The 22,520-nt window shown below is 45.0% G+C and overlaps 1 protein-coding gene across 6 annotated transcripts in view; it reads left to right on the forward strand.

Annotated features, from left to right (window-relative positions):
- The window catches only part of TXNDC12 (thioredoxin domain containing 12), a 107,588-nt gene extending 85,872 nt beyond the window's left edge, over window positions 1-21,716 (forward strand). For 5 of the 6 annotated variants that reach the window (XM_033435529.2, XM_049699969.1, XM_049699982.1 and 2 more), the window contains 3 exons: window positions 1,380-1,498; window positions 4,731-4,855; window positions 16,586-21,716. In XM_033435529.2, coding sequence (XP_033291420.1) covers window positions 1,380-1,498; window positions 4,731-4,855; window positions 16,586-16,773 — 432 coding nt within the window. In that variant the 3' untranslated portion in view covers window positions 16,774-21,716. The remainder of the gene's footprint in view (window positions 1-1,379; window positions 1,499-4,730; window positions 4,856-16,585) is intronic. The other variant, XM_033435530.2, reaches the window with a different exon arrangement.
- The last annotated feature ends 804 nt before the right edge of the window (window positions 21,717-22,520 follow it).

Consider the following 22,520-nt stretch of genomic DNA (forward strand, 5'->3'; position numbering starts at 1 on the left):
GTTCCCCGACCAGGGATCGAACCCAGGCCCTCTGCATTGAGAGCATGGAACCTTACCCACTGGATCACCAGGGAAGTCCCTATTTGTTTTTATTATCATTATGGATAGTGTTCAGTAAATGCCTGTGGATAAATCTTTCACTGATTGAGGTATAATGGTATGTGCATTGGACTTGGAATCAGAAGTCCTAGATTTAAGGCATAGCTTTTGTCACCAGCATTGTGGCCTTGGAAAAATCACTTACCCTCTCTGCATTTTTGCATTCTCAACTACAAAATGTAAATACTGATCCCTACCTCATAGAGATTACTATAAAATTTAAATAAGATAATATATGAGGAAATGTTTTATACGTGCTCAAGTATCACACATCTAAAACCAATGATTCAGAGAAGACCGGCTGGTCCCTCACATAAGGACCGTGTGGACATTGTGAAGCATCCCAGTGTACTCCAGTAACACTTTGTTGTGGGGCTTGGCTTATCTTGCTTACATGTTTGTCTTTCCAACTAGACTGTGAGCTGCTTGAGATAAAGAATTGTCTTCGTCTTTTTTTAGTAAAAATGTTTATTTGTTTCTCCTTATATAAGTAATACATGCTTAGCATAGAGGAAATAAAAATAGCTGAAGAAAATGAAAATCCTGGTAATTCTTATCTTTCATACAGAGATAATCACTATTAACCTTTTGATGTGTTTCTTTCCAGTTTCCTTCTCTGCATATGTAGTTATGAAACTGACATTATATCGCACATACGAGAATTGTTCCATTATAATAAATATTCTTGTATAAATAAACACATTAAAAATCTTGTATTTTAACCATTCTCCTATTGTTGAATATATAGGTTGATGTCAGTTTTTCAATGTCTAAATAAAGTTGTAAGAAGCATTTTTGTGCATAAATATTTGTCTGATATTCTATTTTTGTAGAAAAAGTTTTTAGAAGGAAAATTTTCTAGTTCAAAGGGTACAACTATTTTTAATGCTCTTGGGACTTGCAAATTGATTACCAGAAAGATTGAACCAAGTGTCATTCCCACAAGCAAGGTATGAGGTTATACATCTCACTACATCCTCAACTATAATGGGAATTATAATTAAAAATAAGGTTAAAACCTATTAATATAATAATTATCCATTTACATTTCTTCTGTGAATTGTTCTTTACTCCTGCTCATTTTTCTATTGGGATTTTAATTATCTTCTTATTAATTTCTATGAGGTTTCAGAAACCATTTTGTTCTAGTCACCAAGTACAATAAAAGATACATAATAGGTGCTCCTTAAATATACTTTGGATGATTTTAATTGTCCTGGGGACTCTTTAGAAACAAAGCAGACTTTCTAGGAGGCTGACACTTTCCCTTTCCCACCCAGGACACGGCTGGACAGGAGCGGTACCGGACCATCACCACAGCCTATTACCGTGGAGCCATGGGCTTCATCCTGATGTATGACGTCACCAATGAGGAATCCTTCAATGCTGTCCAAGACTGGTATGAGATTCGTTCCTTCACCCACTCATCAAACTGTTCATGAAAACCTAGTATGTACTAGGCTCTGTGCTATGTGCTAGGGAAACTCGAATGAATCAGACATGGCTCCTGTCCTCAAAAAGTTCACAGATGAGAGGAGAGGACAGATCAGTGAGCAGGCAATGAAAATATCATGTGACAGGTGCAGTGATGAGAGTGGCACCAGGGCTGTGGGAACCCAGCGGAGGGCTCTGACCCAGCCTGGGAAGTCAGGGAAGTTGTCCTGGAATTGCTGACACATATGCTGCGTTTTGAAAGATGAACAGGAGTTAGCCAGAGGGACAAATGGGTAAGAATGTTCCAGAAAAATAGTACAGATGTGCAAAGATAAGAAGGTAAGTGAGAGGGTAAGAAGAGCAGAGGTCATGAAGGATTTTGTGTGCTGGGGTGAGGGATTTGGATTTTATCTGGTAGGTGAGGACATTTGAACAGGGAAACAACAGGTTCAAATTAGTGTTTTAGAGAGATCATTCTGGACATAGTGCTAAGTGAATCCACATATTGCTTCCCTATAAAGTTTATCCCTGGGCCGGGGGTCCAAGTTCATAAAGATTCAATATCTTGATACGATAGAAATCAGCACAGTTCCCCAGAGGTATAACCTCTGAGCAACTTACATCTTTCTTCCTGGAGCATTACTCACAGGGAGAAGGGAGCACGAGAGGAAGGGCACGTGAGACAGAGGGCCAGGACCCGGTGCCCCTAATCAGTGGAAAGGATGGGGAAGATGGAGCGTGTGTGCCTGGCTCTTCTTCACAATCAGAGAGGCTGAGTAGGCTGGGCACACAGCAGCAGAGCTGGCCAGTGCCAAGCTTGTCTCCCGCTCTTCTTTGCCCAACAGCTACCCTTTGAAGACTTCCTGTCTCCCAAGGAACAGTTGTCATGACTATGTGCAGCACTGTTGGTGCCTTGGAGCCTTGAGCTGGGAGTGGCCTTGCAGGCTGCTTGCCACGTTCTCCCCGCCCACCCCCTGAGTTCTGAGCATCAGTCTAGGGTGCCACCCACATGCCTGTCACCCATGTGTTGTCCTTCTTAGTCTGTTGGTCATCCCCTTCTTCCTCCTTTCTCCCCCTTTCCTTTTAACAAGTCCTTCTCTCCACCTTCCTTTTTTCTCCTTTCCTCCTTCTTTTTTCCCTTCCTCTCTATGCCTCTTTTTTCTCCTGCTTTTTTCCTTTCTTGTTCCCTCTCTTCCCTCCTCCAGTCATGATTTTTCTCTTCTCCTCCCTTCTCCCATGTCTCCATCTTTCCCCCCCACCTCCCACCACGAAGTGATGAGCTCTTTCTTTAAGTATCTCCACACTGCCCATTCCCTGTCCGCCTTAACCTCCTTCCCTCTCTCCATCAGTCGCTGTTCATTCTGCCTCAGGCACACAGTGACTTTAACACCTGGTGAAGATTCCTCCAAGAATAACCTAAGTTGCTAATCTGGGAGCTGAGCCTGGATGGTGGTGGGAGGAGGGAGGAAGATGACAGAAGAGTGGCATGGGAGACTTGGGGAGTTGGCTCCATGTACCTGTCTTGAAGCTGAAGACTGAATGTCTATCTTTCCCAAGCTCTGGCCTTTAGTTTTGCCTCTGGGAAACTTGGTCCCAGCCTAGCACCCACCTGCCATCTAAGCCCCAGTACCCAGCACAGAACCTGGCTCTCTGTCGGTTCACCACAAATGGTGGTTGAGTAAATTCTAGCCTTTGAGGGAGTGGCTTTTCACCCTTAAAGAGAAGATTGGTGGTGAGATGAGCTTTAGGAGCAGGGCTGGCTATCGGTCCAGGTTGCAGTTAGGGTTAAGTTAGATTGTCAGTGTCAGGATAGGGTCAGATTTTATTTAGATCTGCTTCAGGATCAATCATTTGCTGGCTTCTTCCTTCATCAGACAATCAATGACTTTTTTTCTCTGTGCTCTATGCTGGGGGCTGGTACCCCAAAGATGAATAAGCCTGTCCCTGCTCTTAAGGAGAGACAGATAAATTCAGCCAAATGTGACAGGCGCCACAAAAAAGAGTAGGGGAACAAAAGGGAAGGTAATTGTTTCTACCTGATGAGGTATTTGGGAACAGAGTTAGGCCAACTACATAAAAAGATGTCTCCTCAATAAAAAGGTCTGATTTTATTTTCTCTGTTTAAAAGTTTGTTTCTCATTTTAAAAGTAATACATGCTCACTTTCAAAATTTTGAAAGGTAAAGTATTTTTTTAAAGTTTTGGGACTTCCCTGGTGGTACAGTGGTTGAGAATCTGCCTGGCAATGCAGGGGACACGGGTTCGATCCCTAGTCTGGGAAGATCCCACATGCCTCGGAGCAACTAAGCCCGTGCACCATAACTACTGAGCCTGCGCTCTAGAGCCTGCAAGCCACAACTACTGAGCCTGAGTGCCACAACTACTGAAGCCCATGCACCTAGAGCCCATGCTCCACAACAAGAGAAGCCACCACAATGAGAAGCCCGTGCACAGCAGTGAAGAGTAGCCCCCGCTCGCCACAACTAGAGAAAGTCCGCACACAGCAACAAAGACCCAACACAGCCAAAAATAAATAAATGAATAAAATTTCATAATCATCCTACGTGAGGGAAACCACTGCTGACATTTTGGTTTCTACAAATAATAATGATCTAAGGCCTCAGTGAAGAGGAGGAGGGAGAGGCTTGTTGGGCCAGGGGAAGCTTGAGAAGCCTCCCCCAGGCGACTGTGGGATCAGCCCTGAGCCTTGGAGGATGACTTAGTGTGGGGAAGGGATTTCCAGTAAAGGCAAAGGCACATGCCATGGAAGAGCCTTTGGGGAATGGGTGAGGTTTGTGAAGTGAGAGGAAGGGTGATGAGGCTGGAGAGACAGGATGTAAATGGTCTTGAACGCCTAACTGAGGGATCTAGACTTCATCGCTTAGCTAGTCCAGGGACCAGAGAAGGCTTTTAAGAAAGGACGAATCATCTGATAGATGTTTTAGAAAGAGCTCTCTGCCTGTGAGGAGAGGGCATTAGAGGTGGACTCCAAATAGGTGAGTGAAGTTTGCAACCAGGGCTTAAGGGTCAGCATCTGTGACAGCCAGCAGGAGCAGAGGTCTGACTGTCCTAGGATGAATTAGCTGACAGTATCTCGTGTGTTGTGAACCCCACTGAAGGGGCTTCTGTGAGCTTTGCAGGGTCCTTTCTAGCCTAGGAGGATGTCGTTAACACCGTCATCTCTCTGTCTCTCTTTAGGGCTACTCAGATCAAGACCTACTCCTGGGACAATGCACAGGTCATCCTGGTGGGGAACAAGTGTGACATGGAGGAAGAGAGGGTTGTTCCCACCGAGAAGGGCCGGCTCCTCGCAGAGCAGCTGGGTATGTGCACGGCACATGTGTATGCACGGGAGTGGGGCAGATGGAGAGGACAAGTGTGTGTTTGTATTTGTGACATTAAAGATGTGCTGTGATTGTGAATTTTGTGCATATGTGCTCTGTGTGTATTGTTTCATATTTGTGTGATGTACATATGGGCTTTGTGCTAGTGAATTCTAGGTATTCATTATTTATGATACATGTATATTTTGTTACATTGAATGTATAAACAATTTTTTATAGATTTATTTATTTTTGGCTGCGTTGGGTCTTCGTTGCTGCACACGGGCTTTCTCTAGTTGCGGTGAGCAGGGGCTACTCTTCGTTGCGGTGCTCAGGCTTCTTCTTGCGGTGGATTCTCTTGTTGTGGAGCATGGGCTCTAGGTGCATGGGCTTCAGTAGTTGTGGTGCGCAGACTCAGTAGTTGTGGCTCGCAGGCTCTAGAGTGCAGGCTCAATAGTTGTGGCGCACGGGCCTAGTTGCTCCGCAGCATGTGAGATCTTCCCAGACCAGGGATCGAACCCGTGTCCCCTGCATTGGCAGGCGGATTCTTAACCACTGTGCCACCAGGGAGGTCCTTGAATGTATAAATAAAATGTAAATTTATGAAATCATTTTTTTAACCAGCTCCTTCCACAAAGGATTTGAAGTATCCTATAAAAATCATCGTAGTATCAATACATCAATAAAAAAATAAGTGAGACAATTGAAGCAAAGCGAAAGCAAGTGTAGGAGAACATAAGAGGAGGCCAGGGGTGAGATAAGTGTATATTTTATAAGTTTTTGGGCATGTGCAAGAGTTGGGCCAAAATATTTGCTTTGAGCTTCCCAGCAACCATTGCAAAGAGGGAAACATAATCAGTTACATGGTTCAGAGATGGTCCTTAAGATGAAAACAAACCCATTATTCCAGAGAAACACTGCTCTCCACTGGCAACTGTGGAGCAGACTCTATATGCTGAATGCGACAACATCCTTAATATCTAACATGCCTTACAGCAACTACAACGCTGAACATTGTAGGCTGTGTCTTACAATTTCTCTCAGTGTAAACTGATGCTTTGTCACCAAAATACAATTCACGGCAAAAGTCATTGTATGAGGGATGAGACAACGTGGTTTAAGCATGCAGCTTTTTCCAGGGTTAAAGCACCTTGATCCTTGTGCTCCACTGAGACCCAGGTGCCTCAGTTGTGTCTCAGTGACTGCACAGCAGGACACCTACCTACACTTGCTTAAAAGAGCAGCCTTTCTTTTCTTCCTTTTTTTCTTTTCTTTTCTGTATTGGGGTTCAATGTGGGATCACCTTAGGGAAGTCTTCTAGAAGAATGAAGTACTGCTTAGCTTTTAGCCAGTCTCCCTAAGTGTTTCTTACAACCTAGGTGCTGTAAGTATTGAGGAATAGGGAGTTTAAAGTTATATTCTCTGCCAGTTTCTGAAGTACAGATATTTGGGCTGGTAGGTGGGAAAATTGTATAATATACAAGTGTGAGTTGTGTCTTGTATATAATTGTGTTATGTGTATTATGAGTAGATGTGTAGGAGAGTGTCCTATACTTCTTTCTTCCCTTTCCTGTCCTCCAGTGTGTCCTGGAATAGAAATTAACACACTGTAGGTGCTTAATAAATACGGAGGCTGGGCCATTTGGCTCTTGATGGTTCTTACCCCATCACAGAGGTTCTCAGGGTCCAGAATGTGCCTCTACCCATTCCCATAGTTCACAGAACAGTGAACATGTGGCGAAGCCCTCACATGGGTGACCTCAGGCTATCTCTTTATGTCTTCAGCCTGCTGTCGCCGAGACTCCCAACGCTGTCCCTGGATCAACGATGTACCATCTGTTTGAAAGGCTCTTTTCTACTCCCCATCCCCTACTTTTATCCAGCTGTTGAAAGCCCACTCAGCTTTCAGAACATCTTCACTGCTCTGAAGCCTCTTCCGTATTCCCCCAGCTCTTTTCTTTGTGCCCCCACTTAGTGTACCCCGTACATGCAACAGGCACAGTACCCATCACACTTGGGTGCACTTGTTTCCATATTTGTCTCCAGAAAGCTCCATGACGACAGGAAGTGAGTCTTGTTTATCTTTATACCCACCGTGCCTGGCAAATGGCCTGGCAGTGAGTAAACACTGCAAGACTATGTTTGGATTAAAATTTTATGGAGTCAAGTATTTGGCTACGTCATTTTACTTTGTTCTAATTACGACTTCCTGAGCTCCTACTCCATGCCAAGTACTGTGCTGTGAAATAGGCTATGTTCCCTGGTCTGAGACAGAAATAGGGATCCACCTGGTGATCAATGTTGTGATAGAGGGATGTGCCGGGGTTGCGGGAGCACAGAGGAGGCACCTATTCAGTTGGGGTCAGAGAACATGATGCCCACTCTGAGTCTTGAAGACAAGTAGGAGCAGCCAAGTGAGAAAGAAAGGCAAGGACGTTCCAGGCGGGGGAATAACACTGGCAAAGGCAAGGAACAGCACTCTGTGTTTAGGGAATCATAAATCATTGGATTGTGTGAGTCTAGAGTAGTGCTTCTCCAGGCGGGAGACTCATGTCACTGGAGGTGTGCAAAATGATTTTATGTATATATTTTGGTGTGTATTAGAAAAAATATATAATCAGCATGTCAAGCCCTTAATGTTAAACAAGACTAAGTTTTTAAAAGGTGAGTTAATTTTATATTTGGAAAAAATATAGCCAGCATGCCAGACCCTTATGACTAGCATTTTAAAAAGGTGTGTTAGTTAAACATTTATTAGGTGTTTACCATGTGCTGGGCCCTATTCTAAGTGTTTAAAGTATTACTCATTTAACTTAATCCCCCTAGAACCCTCTGAGATAGGTACTTTTCTTATATCCAAGTTGTTCTTTTAACAGATGAGAAAAGTGAGGCACAGAGAAGTTGAGTAACTTGCTTAAGGTCATACAGCTAGTAACAAGTAGAGTCAGAATTTGAATTCAAGCAGTAGTCTGGCTCCAGAGCCTGTGCTTCTAACCATTTAACCTCACTATACAGCAAATATCGTAATAATGGCTGGCATTATATGAAATGCTTTGCGTTAATTATCTCATTTAATTCTCACTATAAGTCTTCAAGGTAGGTCATGTTCAATACTCTGAAAAATTAGGTTCTTGCTCAAGATTACACAATCAGGAAGTGGTAGAGCCAATAAAGATCTATCTAATTTATGTAGGAAAACAGATGGAAGTGAGATTAATTCTTACTACAGGGTTTAGGAAGGTACTTAAAGAGGGCCTTAATGAATTGGTTAGATTTGGGTAGGTCAAGGTAACCCATCTCAGTCTTACACAACTTCCTGAGCTTTCCTCTACTGCTTACCAGAACTTGCCTATTTACATGTCTGTCTCTCTTGGTAGACCTCAGCAGTAGCAGGGGTTACGTCTAAAATTTTTTTTCATTATCCCAGCCACCCAGCACAGGATAGATACTCATTCACTCGTACATTTGTTTATTGAAAAATATTTATTGAGCACATACTCTGAGCCAGGTTTTATCTTGGCACTTAGCTGTGATTCTTACTGTCACGGAACTAATGGGGGAGAGAGACACTAAACAAATAATTATACAAATAAATATATAATTAAAAATTGTGTAAATGGGTGAATTGTATGGTATGTGAATTATATCTCAATAAACCTGTTAAAAATTGTGGTAAGTTCTATTTGACTTAGGACTCTCATTAGGGCAAGTGATAAAATCCCAAATTAAACAAGCTTTAATTTTAAAAAATAGAATTTATTAGCTTATGAGTGCAACTTAATTGCACTATTTCTTAGCTTTGTGTATGCCTTCAGCCTCTTTCTATAGTCAGACTCTGAATGGGGAGTAAGATGGATGATGGCAGCTCCAGATTCATATCTTCCAACTTCTGCAAAAAGAGGATTCTTGCTCCCAACTACCTTATGTCAATCTCAGGGAAGACTGTGATTGGCTACCTGTGAGTCACATGCCTGTCCCAGTGGCTGGGGGAGGCAAGTATTGTAACCTATAGTCCCACCACAGTTGTTTAAAGTAGAAGTTCCATAAAGGAAGGAATGGTGGACAGATAAGAGTAACATAAGGCCACTGCAAGTGCTATTAAGAAAGTAAAAAAGAGAGAAACCCTAATTTTAGACTGGAGAGTCAAGATCTTCTGAGAAAGTAACTCTTAAGCTGAGAACTAAAGGATCAGAAAAAAATTAGGCAAAGATTGAGGGTGGGTCGGGGAGGGGAGTGTTCTACATCAAGACCAGCCCTAACATAGTTTAGAGCTGAAAACGCTCATGAGATTTGAAAGACCATGTTGCAGGGACTAACTAGTCAAGGGGAGAGTAGTGGGAGATGAGGGTGGAGAGGTGGGCAGGGACCAGATCATGCAGGATCTTGCAGACCATGTCAAGAATTTCGCAAGGATGTGATCATATCTGCGAGCAGTGAGAGAGGATACTCAGCCTTCCTCATCCTCACCCTCTGCTACACCAACTATTAAGTAAGTCTCAGTGATCTGCTTGCCAGTGCAGTAGGGCCATCCTCTGCTTTATGGGACTCCTCTTCAGGACTCCCTTTCTTTTAGTGTTTCTCAACTCTCTCAGCCAGAACTACTGATATGGCCAGCAACTAACATTTATTAAAGCTTTGAGTAGCAGCAGGTCTTCTATATCCTCAAAGTTCCTGGGACGTGGATGAGGCTGTAGAGACGCTGAGGCAAGTGGATCTTTGGGAGGGCAGAGAAGTTTCAGGGACTCCTATTCCAGGAAGCATGACACGTTAGGGCCTCTACCTCTTTGTGTGGCTCGAAACGGGGCTCCTTGTCTCTTCCTCGATCTGACTGGGAATGGGTCTAGACTAGAGCCCAGGGATGCTAGTAAAAGAGAAATGTGCTTCTGCCTACAAGGGCAGGAGAAACCTGTTCAAAATGTGGTTTTGAAACGTACACATAAACACTCACTTCAGTGAAGTGTGGAGGGAAAAGTATCAGCCTAGGAGTTTGGAGACTGAGGGTTTTATTCTGTTTCTGCCACTAGTTTACTGTGTAACCTTGAGCATCTTGTTTCCTGTTTCTGGGTCTCAATTTTGCCCTTTTGAAAAACAGGGGATTTGGATTAGTTGAGTGGGAAGGTCTGTTCAGCTCTATCCCTCTGACTCCATGATTTCAATTCACACAATTCCCCACTCATCACTCAGTCCCCACAGACCCTTGTACAGGGCTTTGCTTATTTTAGGTGCTTGATAAATGTTTTTTGGATTGGGGTGAATTGAAACCTTGCATCACTCAGCCTGGTGCAGAGAAACAAAGACCTAGCTGACATTGAGAATAACTAACCTTGGTGTAGTGACTTATGATTCACAATGTGTTTTCACAACAATTCTCTTGTGACCCTCACTCTCACTCCTAGTCTGGGAGGCGGCATTGTCTTCAGCTCCATTACACTGAAGAAGCTGAGTTCAGACCACTTATGTTTTCTTGCATGCAGTGAGCTGTGCCACACTTCCGTGTCTTTCTTTTTTCACTTGAAGATTATGTAACTTTTCTAAGCCACACAGGTCATAGGTGGCAGGTCCAGTACTCTAACTCGGCCTTTAGACTCAAAATCTTAACGTTTCCATTGTATCACCACCCAGTGGTGTTTTCCCAAAAGCTTGCAGTAGTTTCTCTTGAAATTTCACCCTCAGTCCCAGTGTTGGTGAGAATTCTTTAGATTATGTTGTGGTAACACATAACCCAAGTCAGGAGCTTAGATAATAAAGGTTTATTTCTCACTCACATTGCATGCCAGCAGCAAGTCAGCTGCAACTCTGTCCATGTCATGCAACTCTGAGATCCAATCTGAGATGCCTAAGCCACACAAAGACTCTCAAAGCTTCTGTTGGGACTTGGTATGCCCACATGCATTGGCCAAAGCAAGTTACATGATGAAATCTGATGTTGATTGACAAGGGAGATATGTTCCTCCCACAAGGAGGCACTGCAAGCCACTTGGCAGTGGGTGGGAATATAAAATCTTCTACAGGGAGGGCGGTGAACAATCTGCCACAATCACTGAACACATGATGGACCCTGGTGCCACAGAGGTGAATAAGTTCCCTGCTCTCAAGTTGCTCATTGACCAGGGAAGCAAAATAGTAGAGAGATAATCTCAACGTCCTGTTTACTAGCATTCTTTACCCTTCTCCAGCTCTGTCTCTCTCTTGAAACTGCCCCCTGGGGAGTTGACCTTTGCAGGCTGTGTTTCCCAGCCTCCTGTGACAGTGGCTTCTGGCTGGGTTTAGCCAAGGAGAGACACTGGCAAGTGATGGGAGTTGGGGAAAAGAGAAAAACCTGCATGTGTGTCTCCCCCATCCCTGGGCAGGCTCCCCCAGTAGAGGCTGCTCCTCTTCTCTGACTCCTGCTCCCACAGTTTTAACTTCCTTTGGCCCCATTAATAGTTTTCTTTTCTGTTAATAATCTCTGGGTTTCTTCAGTATTCTGTTTGGCCTCTTAGTTCTTCTACCACCCATATAACCAGTTCCCTCTAGTTAAAATTTTAAGAATAGTGCCCATTTTCCTGATGGACTCTGACTGAAACAATCATGTCAGGTACCATGGGAGTCTAGGGGAGCGGTGCACTGTATGTTCTGAGTGGTGGAGATGGGGTAGGGAGAGAAAGGGAAGGCTCTGTGGAATCAGGGATTCCACAGGTGAGTAATGAAGAGGATTAGGTATAGGAACTAAAGAGTAGTAAGTAGCATGAGTAAAGAAACCAAATAAGAAAGTGTCGATGTTTCTGGAGCATGGTGTGAGCCAGGAGGATGAGGCTGGGGAAGTGGACAGAGGCTGAGCCATGCAGAATCTTGGGTGTCAACCTAATGAGGCTGGATATTGGATGAATTAAACCTCTTTGAGTTCCAGTGACACAAATCTAAGTCAAAATAGCTCAAGTTATAAGGACAGGGGCATAGCAGAAACAAAACGGAAGAGAATGTTGCTGGAAATGAGATGGTTAAGAAATTAAGAGCCAGGGTGTTGGATAGATTGTCCACCTGAAACCCAAAGTTCCTGAGAATGAGTACAAGCCTGGGTGGAAAGGAAGACAGTGAATCCCTTGCCAAAATCATCAGTGACCAGAGGGGCTTGAGTTGAAGACTGATACAAGATGGAGATGATGAGGTATCAGAGCAGGCTAGAGAAGGGATTTGAACATAAAAGTAGAGGAGAAATGTTCTGGGGCAGTTTCAGGGTGAGGAGAAGCAAGTTTAGCTAGTTGTGAGTTTCTGAAAAGAGTTCTAAAGTCAAATTCAGAAGCAGGCAGTGTGGACAGAGTCAGTGGAATCTGTGGGGCTGTGACAGCTGCCTTTGGACAGGATAGGTAAACAGGAGCATTTTGGGGGTGGGAATCATCTCAGATTCAATTAAGAATTGGGCCCAATTAAAGGCAGCAGAAATTCCATTGTTCTGAAGCCAATTAGAGGGAGGAAGGGACTGGGGGATAGTCTGATTAAGTGGTCCTCATCTTCCTGAGCTCTCTAGATTCTCAGCTCCTGAAACTCCTGACTAATGAACCTGAGGAAAGGTTACTGCCTGGGCCTACTAATGAAGAGCCTTCCAGGAGTCTGACAGTCGTTGGGTGGAGGTGCATTTGGGATTGTTCTGCTAGCAAAAGAGACCCACGAGCTGGCCAGGGTCACGCACCAGTTACTTGAATCAGAGTTCTCATACCTTGGGTATCTTTGAGACGGCAGTGATGACATCTCCTTGGCCTGACATATGCGCTCTCCGTGTTTGGTTACTTACTCCCTCTTCCGTCACCACTTTGAGCTTGCTGCTCTAATGATAACAAACTGCTATGGTCATACTGGGATACACCAAGACTGTTTTTTGTCCCATTATATGTGTTTATGCGGTTTCCCCTGCCTGGTGTCCTATACATGCATGTGCTCACACATGTCTTTATCTAGCTGATATCTGCTTAAGAATCAGCTTCTCCAAGAAGACTTCCCTGGGCCCCAGGCTCAGATAAGTGCCTCCTCTGTGCCATGACAGTTCCCTCACTCCCCACCCTTCCAGCATTTATCACACTGTCAGTGTGTCTATCTCCGCTTCTCAAGGTTAGGAACCTCATCTGATTCACTTCAGTGTTCCCAGTGCCCAGCACAGGGTTTGCCATGCTTATTGAGATGAGTTCTCATGAACCCCACTGTCCACAGCCCCTCAACCACATCCTCCACGCTCATTCCCGTCTCCTGCATCCATCTGTCTGTTCATTCAGTTAACATTCACCAAGCCCCTACTCTTCTGGCTGGTACTGGAGCTCAGATGAATGACGTGGTCCCTGCTTGGGGAGCTCCTTGGACTTCCACCATGCACGGTAACACGTGCTGTGGCAGAGGGAAGCACAGAGGAGGAGGCAAAGCCATACCTAAGCTGAGTCCTAAAGAATAAGTTAGTCAGGTGAAGAGTTTTGCTCTGTTCTGGCCTTAAAGACACCCATCGCCACTAACTTTTGGAAGCCTATTCCCCCTCTCCTCCCCTGCCACTCTCTCCCTCTGCCGCATTCCTGCACAGCCTCTCGTTTGCTCTACCTGGGTTATAGTGTATTCTGTCACTGTCCCAACTGAGAGTGAGACAAGGGGGCATAAGGGATAGAGCCCTGGCCTATGCCCCATCCCTGAGCCTCAGTTTCCCTATCTGTAAATTATAAGTGATAACCCTTGCCTTGATACCCCCAAAAAGTTGTTTTAAAATTGTATTTGGGAATCGTTAAGGACTATGAACGTGTGAGGGACTGACACTCTGATAAGTGTGTCTTTTCTCCACAATTAGATTTGGTCTCCCCTTGTCCCTGGCACTCAATGCAAGACCTGGCACAAAGTTACTGTTCAGTAAAGACCTGGTTTATTGATTGACCCTGAATGATGAAGAAAAAGAGGCTTTCCCCAAAGGCCCTGGGGACTGATGGAGGGGCAAGGAAGCTGGGACTCAGATGGGCTGGGAACATAAGGGAAAGGGAATGGTCATGTATTACACGTGCCAACCACTTCACATACTTTTGTGCATTTAATTCTTATTACCACCCTATGAGGTAGGTGATATTCACCCATTCTACAGATGAGGATACAGAGGCTGGGAGAAATTAGGCAATTTGCCTGAGGTCACACAGCTGGTAGCTGACAGAGACTATATTCAAATCCAGGCTGTCTGACTTCTGGACTTCTTCCCACTGCCCACCTGCACAATGGGACACGTCCTCCCCTCAGTGCCAATTCCTCAGGAGGGATTGGTGATCCTGGCCTTGACCTGTGTCCCCATCTTCATCCAAACTGATGGTTTAAGCCTACTTACTTCTTTACCTGTTTGCCCCTTTCCTAGGCAAGCAACATACTCTGCCCACTTCCCCAAACACTGTCACTTGTAACAAACCAGTCAAAGGCCAGAGAGTCAATGTTTATGATATTCGTTAAGGAAAAGCAACATGCTGGAGGGTCTCTCAAGCCAAGTCTCTACAGCCTGAGGATAAGGAGCCAGCAGCCACTTCCTTCTTCATCACATGTCCTCAATTAGCCGGCACTTCTGCACCTTGCTTTCTCATGTTGGGAAATGGGCTGCAGGAGAGGCTGTCAACCAGAGGCGGGCTGGCAGGAATTGCGAGTGCCTTCAAGCTGGCGTGGCCCGGGGAAGAGGAGCCCTGTTTGTACCTGGGGGCTTCAGCCCTCTCTGTGGACAATGGGATAATAGGGAGAAGGAGGGAGGAGGAAAGAGACCCCCCTCCTCTGTGTGAGAGGATGACAAAAGAGGGAGGAAAGGGATGAAGGGGAAGTGAGAGGAGCCGATGAAAGACGAGCAGAAAGAAACTGTCATTGTAACAGGCAACTTCGTACAGCAATTTATCCATTGTCTTGCTCAGTCCTCCAGGACTGCTCTCAGCAGGAAGATGCTGTTGTTATTCCCATTTGACAAACAAGGAGGCCGAGACTCAGAGAGGTTAAGTGATTCAGAAAGATGAAGTGACTTGCCCAGATTCAGACACTGTGGTAGTCAGATAAAAGCAAAGGAGGGCTTCCCTGGTGGCGCAGTGGTTGGGAGTCCGCCTGCCGATGCAGGGGACACGGGTTCGTGCCCCGGTCTCGGAGGATCCCGCGTGCTGCGGAGTGGCTGGGCCTGTGGGCCATGGCTGCTGAGCCTGTGCGTCCGGGGCCTGTGCTCCGCGGCAGGAGAGGCCACAACAGTGAGAGGCCCGTGTACCGCCAAAAAAAAAAAAAAAAAGCAAAGGAGGCCGAAACGGGAGGCAGGGGTGTGTATGGATGTAGGAGCTAGCCAGACCCAGATCTAAAACCAGTTTCCACTAACACAGTCACGTGACCTTGTGTGAGTTAGGTAATCTCTTAGAGCCTTCATTTTTCTTTTGTAAATTGGAGATGATTATATTTACCCCACAGGCTGTTGTGAGGATTAAGGAAAACAATATTTGTAAAGCTCCTAGCATAGCATCTGGCATATAGTAGGCACTCAATAAATATTAAGGATCCCAAGGAGTATGAGAAACATAAGGGGAAAAGAAGGAGCTAACATGGAAAAAAGGGAAGAGGAAAGCTTTTGAGGAGAAATAAAGATGGACTCAGAAGGAAGGGAAAGAGGAAGGTGGACAGACAACAGAAGAAAGAGTAGGCCGGCGCAGGGACATGATGGAGAATGGAGGCTTATGCTTCTAAGGGCTGCCACCAACCTGGCCAAGACCAAGTTGGAAAGCAGCCGCTTTGTCTGAATCAGGAGGGCCTTGCTCATGTCTCCTGGGACAACCAAGTTCTGTTCATTGTCACAGAAAGTACCTTTAAGGATCTCAAGGTGCAAAACAGACAAGAATGTCTCACCCTTCAGGTGCAGTTTTTCCTGGGCAATTTGTTGGGTCCGTGTGAGGAGCGAGAGATCCAGGGCGATTCCTGGAAATTCAGGGAGGAGGAACCCCTCTGAGGGGAGTTAACCCAGTGTGTCTGTGAGTAGACAGAGCAAATGAAGCTCTGCTTATCCAGTGTGGATCTTGGAGTGTCTCCCAGAACCAGACTAGACTGGCCAGGCTGGGGTGAGTAGAGGCAGGGGAAAGTGGAGTGAAAGCCCTGGTCAAAAAGGACAAAGCTTGGGCTTCTTATACTGGTGACCTTGGGCAGGTCAGCTTACTTCTCTGAGCCACAGCGTGAGCATTAGTGAAATGGAGAGGCTCTGCCTGGACCCTCCTTCCCCTAGGGGTGACATGAGGATCAAATGAGATAATGGATGCTGATCAATGCTTTGGAAGCTCAAGTGCTGTGTACACATAGTCAAGTAGTCACTCTCAGAAGACACCTAATTATCACACACGCACACACACACACACACACACACACACACACACACGCCGTGTTATCAGGCACAGGACTATAGACTTTACATGCATCATCTTGTTTAAACCTTGAAATAATTCTATGAGATAGATAAAATTATCCCAATTTATAAACCAGGGAATTGATTCATAAAGAAAATAGGTGACTTGCCCAGGGTTACACAGCTGTTCAGTGATAGAGCCAGGATCCGTCTGACTCTAAAACCAGTGCAGGTAATACCTGCCCGGTACCCTCTCCTTGAGGCAGAATCCTCTGCCCGTGGAATTAGGCCTTCTTGCTTTACTCCTGAGCACTGGCTGTATTAATGCAGAGTGTTCTGGCCAGGGGGCATGAAGAGGAAGGGAAAGATCCTTACTGCTGTCTCTCTTCTATCCTCAGGGTTTGACTTCTTTGAAGCCAGCGCCAAGGAGAACATCAGCGTGAGGCAGGCCTTCGAGTGTCTGGTGGATGCCATTTGCGACAAGATGTCTGATACGCTGGACACAGACCCCTCCTTGCTGGGCACCTCCAAGAACACCCGTCTCTCGGACACCCCGCCACTGCTGCAGCAGAGCTGCTCATGCTAGGCAAGGCCCACTGTCCTGATCTCCCTTCATTGTGGCACCGCACCCACTTTGCTTCTCCGTTATACTCTGTCTTCCCTCAGCTGATTTGCTGCTGTTCCTTGCCTGCAGTGAAAGTGGAAGCATGCCCCTGGGGTTCTCTATGGATGGCCCCACTCACAGACACTCAGCACTAGACTAACTAGGTCATAATGTGGGCAGAGGTTCATTTTACAAAAGGAGAATCCACTTTATGAAGGGGATTCACTACAGGGACTTGGAAAAGCGAATCTCTTTCCTGCCTTTAAAATAAGATTTCCTCCCTTGACCAAAATTTGACACACCCACGCACACTTTTCAGGGCCTGGCCAACTGTGTAAAGTGAGACACACCTGCATAGCTAATCCTTTTGAAAAATACCTCTCCATACACAACCTGCTTGTTTCATATCAGGCTCCCTGTGGGGCTTCCTCTCACCACCAGACAAGCCTTGTTTCTCAAAGCCCTCGCCTGTTACCACGGATGCCCACAGGGCCTGGGCAGTTGCTGTGGTGACAGGCCAGAGCTAATCTCCAGAAAGCTCAGCCTCTCTAAATGATGCTGAAGGAGCAAAGGCTGAGTCAGAAACACATTTAAAAGAAAAAGATTATCCCCTGCAAAATGTCAAAGGTTCCTGCTATATGAAAGAGCAAGTGCATGAGCTCAAGAAAGACAAAGAGAGAAAAAGAGAAACACAGGCAAGATAAACAGGTCACGAATTTCTGATTTTGCTGCTTTCCAGTAGGTTCTTAACTGTGGAACTCCATGACATTGGTCATTGGTTCTTAGACTCCCAGAATCTGAAAAATTTATAGTTGGTGGAATCCCAAATTTTACCAGGTCTCACTAGTCAATTCCAATCTTCATGTCTCTGACAATTGGCTGTCAAGCCTCACAGCCAAATCTCTTCTAAAGCATACCTTCTAGGCAGGGATGGGAGCTCAGTTTCCACACCATCTTTGGCCATCTCTCATAATCAGAAAGTTTTCCTTGCTTTAAGCTGAAATCTGCCTCCTGGAAATTCTTCTTCCTCTTCCCACTCCGTTTGTACCAGCTCTGCTGTCAGAGACTTCACAGTCTCTGCTCCCTCTGCCCCGTGACACCCTTAGATGATTTGAGAACAGAAATCATGACCCCTGGAATCTGCCCTTTCTCTAAATCAAATAGTTCTAATCCCATCTGCCCTTCTTCTTAGGGTCTTCTCCCCATCCTGCCCTTTCCTCCAGCCCATGTTTCAATCACTCTTGAGTAGTCCAACTGGGAAATGTGATTCAAAGCAGAATAAATCTAAGGGGGTATGACCCTGAAAAAATTGGGAAAAGTGAACTCAGAGGTCCCAATCCTAACCTCATTCTCCTGAGGGTGAAAGCTTAGTTTCTACCGAAGAGCAGATGTGAAACTCCTTCTGGTGGAAGCCACTTAATTAAACACCCAAAGAAAACAAAAAACACGCCTCTGACACCAGCAACAAACTGACTGCATCAGTTCATGGTTCTAGCTTGTTTGGACACAGGCACATGTTTGGTTTTTAACTGAAATAATGATGTGGAGCTAGCAACGATTCCTGAAAATCTTTCCTCCCAGCCTTGGCCTGAATCCCCAGCTTGACACTTCAGAAGTCAGTGGGGGAGGAGGGAGAGTCTCTCCCAAGTTTTCTCTCCATTTTAAATGCAGCTTATTTTCCTAGGAAAGTGCATTAACTAGCAACAGGTCCAATGACTACATAAAAGGACCCTTCAGGGTCAGCTCTGTGGAGATGTTGCCTTCTTTGACACAGTGCAGAGGATGGCGCTTTGGACTTGGAATCAGGAGACTCAGACTCTGCCCTTAAATCAAGTGTGACTCTGGACCAGTTATTCCCCATCACTGAGTCTTGATTTCCCACTTATAAAATGAGGGAGGTGGGCTTCCCTGGTGGCGCAGTGGTTGAGAGTCTGCCTACCAATGCAGGGGATGCGGGTTCGTGCCCCGGTCCGGGAGGATCCCACATCCCGCGGAGCGGCTGGGCCCATGAGCCATGGCCGCTGAGCCTGCGCGTCCGGAGCCTGTGCTCCGCAATGGGAGAGGCCACAAAAGTGAGAGGCCCGCGTACCGAAAAAAAAAAAAAAAAAAAATGAGGGAGGTTACGTGGGTAATCTTTCGGGTCCCTTCTGGCATGAATAACTCTTGAGACTCTTTTTTTTCACCTTCAACATTTCTGTTGATCTGCAAAATAAACCCAAGAGATGAGGACTATCACCCCAATATCACTGAGGCTAATACTGTTGTCATGCTTACTCAATACTAGCCATTGCTCCAAGCACTTAACATGTATTAACTCATTTATCTTTCCAACATCCTTGTGAGGGAGGCATTATAATCAATCTCATTTAAAGACAAGGAAATTAAGGAACAAAGAGGTTCTCTAGCTTGCCTAAGGTCACATAATGAGTAAGTGGTAGAGCTGGGGTTCAAAGCCAGAAAGTAGGCTCCAAGGTCTGTGCTTTTCACCACATTCTGTACTAGGTTTCTTATAGTACAGTGATCCAAAGAAGTTAAGAGACTTGGCCAAGATCACACAACTAGCAAGTGTTAGAGCCACAGTAGCATTCAATCCCAAGGCCATCAGATTCCAAGTCTACTGGAGAAAAGACTTATGTCTCCAATCTGTTAATAAATTTTTCAGCTACTCAGACTAATCTGAGGTGATAGCTGTCTAACGCTTCTGGGAAGGAGGCTCTGAGGCAACCAGGTCCCATGGGCCTGAGCAAAAAAATGCCCATGTTTCTGAGGCCTAAGTGCTGGCTTTCCCTGTATCTGCCTCTGTCAGGCAATTCTTATCTAGCTCTCAAGCAGTGCTGCGAGCAGCCTCCCTGCATCAGCAATGGGGCATAAGTTTATAAAGTTCTCTGACAATGGAAGAATGCGGTCCCTTCCCAGGGCAGTGTTCTGAATGTGCTCTTTACACTGTAAAGTCCTCTACAGGTCAGGAATAATTACTATTTTTCTGGTCAGTAACACCCATCTACCCAAGTACTAGGATTTCAGACCAAGCTCCTCATGACCCCTGGGTATGTTAGTACATATATCCAATAATCCTTTCTCTCCTACTGAGTATCCAGGCAAAAATCGAATTTTTTACTTAAAAACTGTCAAATTCCTAATAACTCAGGTGCCAGTTCAAGGGAACAGGCATCTTCACAACAGATGGAATCAACAGTTAAATGTAATAGTGACAAACTCTTCTACCGGGCAACAAACAGATCTGCTTGTTAGATGGCAATTCCCCAGCCTTGCTCTGTGACCTCGTTTCTGCCGAGTGGAAGGCAGCAGCTTCCAGCTGATGGCAGTGAACGTTCTTCGATCATGGTAATAGTGCAATTAGGTTCAAGCTGCATAATATATGTTTATGGCAACTTGTCCCAGTTTTCATCTTGCTTAACATTCCAAATAAAAGAAGATTAAAAAAAACCTCTTGACCTCTAAAAAGGCAAAAGTAGGTCAAAAGTGCAATACAATATTGTAGCTATTTATAGAATCTGTTTTAAATGCATGTGTATCTGTAAATACAAAGTGATTGGTGACTTACTACTGTCTCCTCAGTCTGTAACTTCTAGGAGCAGCAATGCTCCTAGATTGTAGATTGTACTAAATGGTCACAGACTCATTAAATATTAGATCTGGAAGGGAGCTTAGAAAAAATCTTGTCCAGGCTCCTCTTTGTACAAAAAGGAAGGTTGAGGTCCAGGGAGGGGGAGGAAATTTTCTAAGGTCACTCTGTGGGTGGATTAGTGATGGAGCCAGGACTAGGTCTTGGATTACCTCTAGGAAGAAATTCACCTATTCTGTATCTACTATAGGTCTGGCACTATTAAACACTGGATAAATATATATGAAAACAAATGGTCCTTCCCTGCAGGTACCTATAGTCTAAGGGAGGTGCTGTTTCTGAAATATTATTATCCCAATTTGGCAGGCAAGGAAACATAGCCTTGAAAAAGTTAACATGCCTAAGTCATTCATTAGTATCATTTGAACCCACCTCAGTCTGACTCTTGCTCTTTCAATTTTCCTCTTCAGACTGTATATTTGAGGTGTTGGTAGTGACAGATTTCCAAAGATTGTCAGAATTAAACAGCCTCACTTGGGACATTGGTTTCACAATTGTTTTGTGACTGCAGCCTTATAATGTCCACAGAATGATATGAACTTTCTCCAGACCTGACTTTCCCAGTTACACCACCTGCTCCAAGCTCCTTGCTTATGTATCAAGCTTCCTATAGTGTCTTGAGGAATGTTCATTTGAGTTTGTTTGCCAATAGTTCGGTGTAAGTAGAAGGAATTACAGCAACAAATGTCCTGGAATCTCATTGATTTCAGATTCCCCATCCCAAACCTACACCTGATTACCTGCCACAGCTGGAGAATCAAGCAACAGCCTGTGACTGGGAGTGCCTGCAAGAGACAGGCCCATTGGATACAAATACTTTTAAGTGATGGTTTTGAAGGCCTGGATCCCTTATATGAGGTAGGAAAAATTCAAATTTATTCATTGAACAAATTAGTGTCTAGTATGTGCCAGGATACAATCAGTGGTAAATTAGACACAATCTTTGCCTTCATCAAGCTTATGGCCCAATAGCTTGTAGTTGAGTCTAGACATTGTAAAATTATCACCCAAATAGAATTACAAAATGCAGTGAAGGAAAGCTACATCATTCTATGAGAACACGTAACTGGAAAACCTGAATCACCTATGTGGAGCTGTGTCAGGGGCCTGAGGAAGACTCCACTGCCCCTGGCCATCGCTTTACATTTCTCAATTAAGCTTTCACCTTTTAGTTTAAACCTTTGATGGCTGATTGAACACAAATCCTCCAAAAAGAGTAAGAGTAAGAGGGAATTCCCTGGTGGTCCAGTGGTTAGGACTCTGGATTTAATCCCTGGTCGAGAACTAAGATCCCGCAAGCCATGCGGCGTGGCCAAAAAAAAAAAAAAAGTAAGAGTGAGATCAAGGATATCTGTACCTGTGACACATCTGTAGATGTCTGGTTCAGAGTTAATTGTCCTCTGAGAGATATAATAAACCACTCCAAAGCTTAGTGACTGAAAGCAGTAAACATTTGTTATTTCTCATGATTCTATAGGTCAGCTGGGTGTTTGCTCTGGCCAGGCTGGATGGTCTAGAACGGCTTCATTCACATGTCTGGGGACCCAGCTGAGATGACCAGGGTGGTTGAGGTCTCTCTCCAGGTTTTCATTTTCCAGAAGGGGACCCAGACTTGTTCACATGGTGGTGGAGGTTTTCCCAGCAGCAAGAGAGGGCAAGCTCCAATGCAGAAGCACTTTTCAAGCCTCTATTTGTATCATGTTTGTTCATGTCCAACTGACTAACAAGTCATATAGCCAAGCCTAATTTTAAGGGGTGGAGGAATAGATGCCATCTCTTGATAGGAGGAGCTGTAAAATGTTGTGGCCATTTTCCAATCTACCAATGGAAGCAACCCTAAGTCATCTGAAACTAAGTCTGATAAATTTCCCTGGGTCCTAAAGCTTGGCTCTGAAGAGGACCCCAAATGAAAATATCACAGTGGTTTACAGCAGGGCAGTTTCTCATCATTTCTTTAGTTGTCCAAAGGGTGTACTTTGGAGCAATCAAGTCACGTCTCATGGAGTTCTGATGCTTGTTTAACAGTTCATTTGGTTAGTTCTTAGCTCCCCCCAAGGGATGAGTCGGGCTTCTCATTGCATGG

Source organism: Orcinus orca, chromosome 1 (genome assembly GCF_937001465.1).
Source record: "Orcinus orca chromosome 1, mOrcOrc1.1, whole genome shotgun sequence".
Lineage (NCBI taxonomy): Eukaryota > Metazoa > Chordata > Mammalia > Artiodactyla > Delphinidae > Orcinus > Orcinus orca.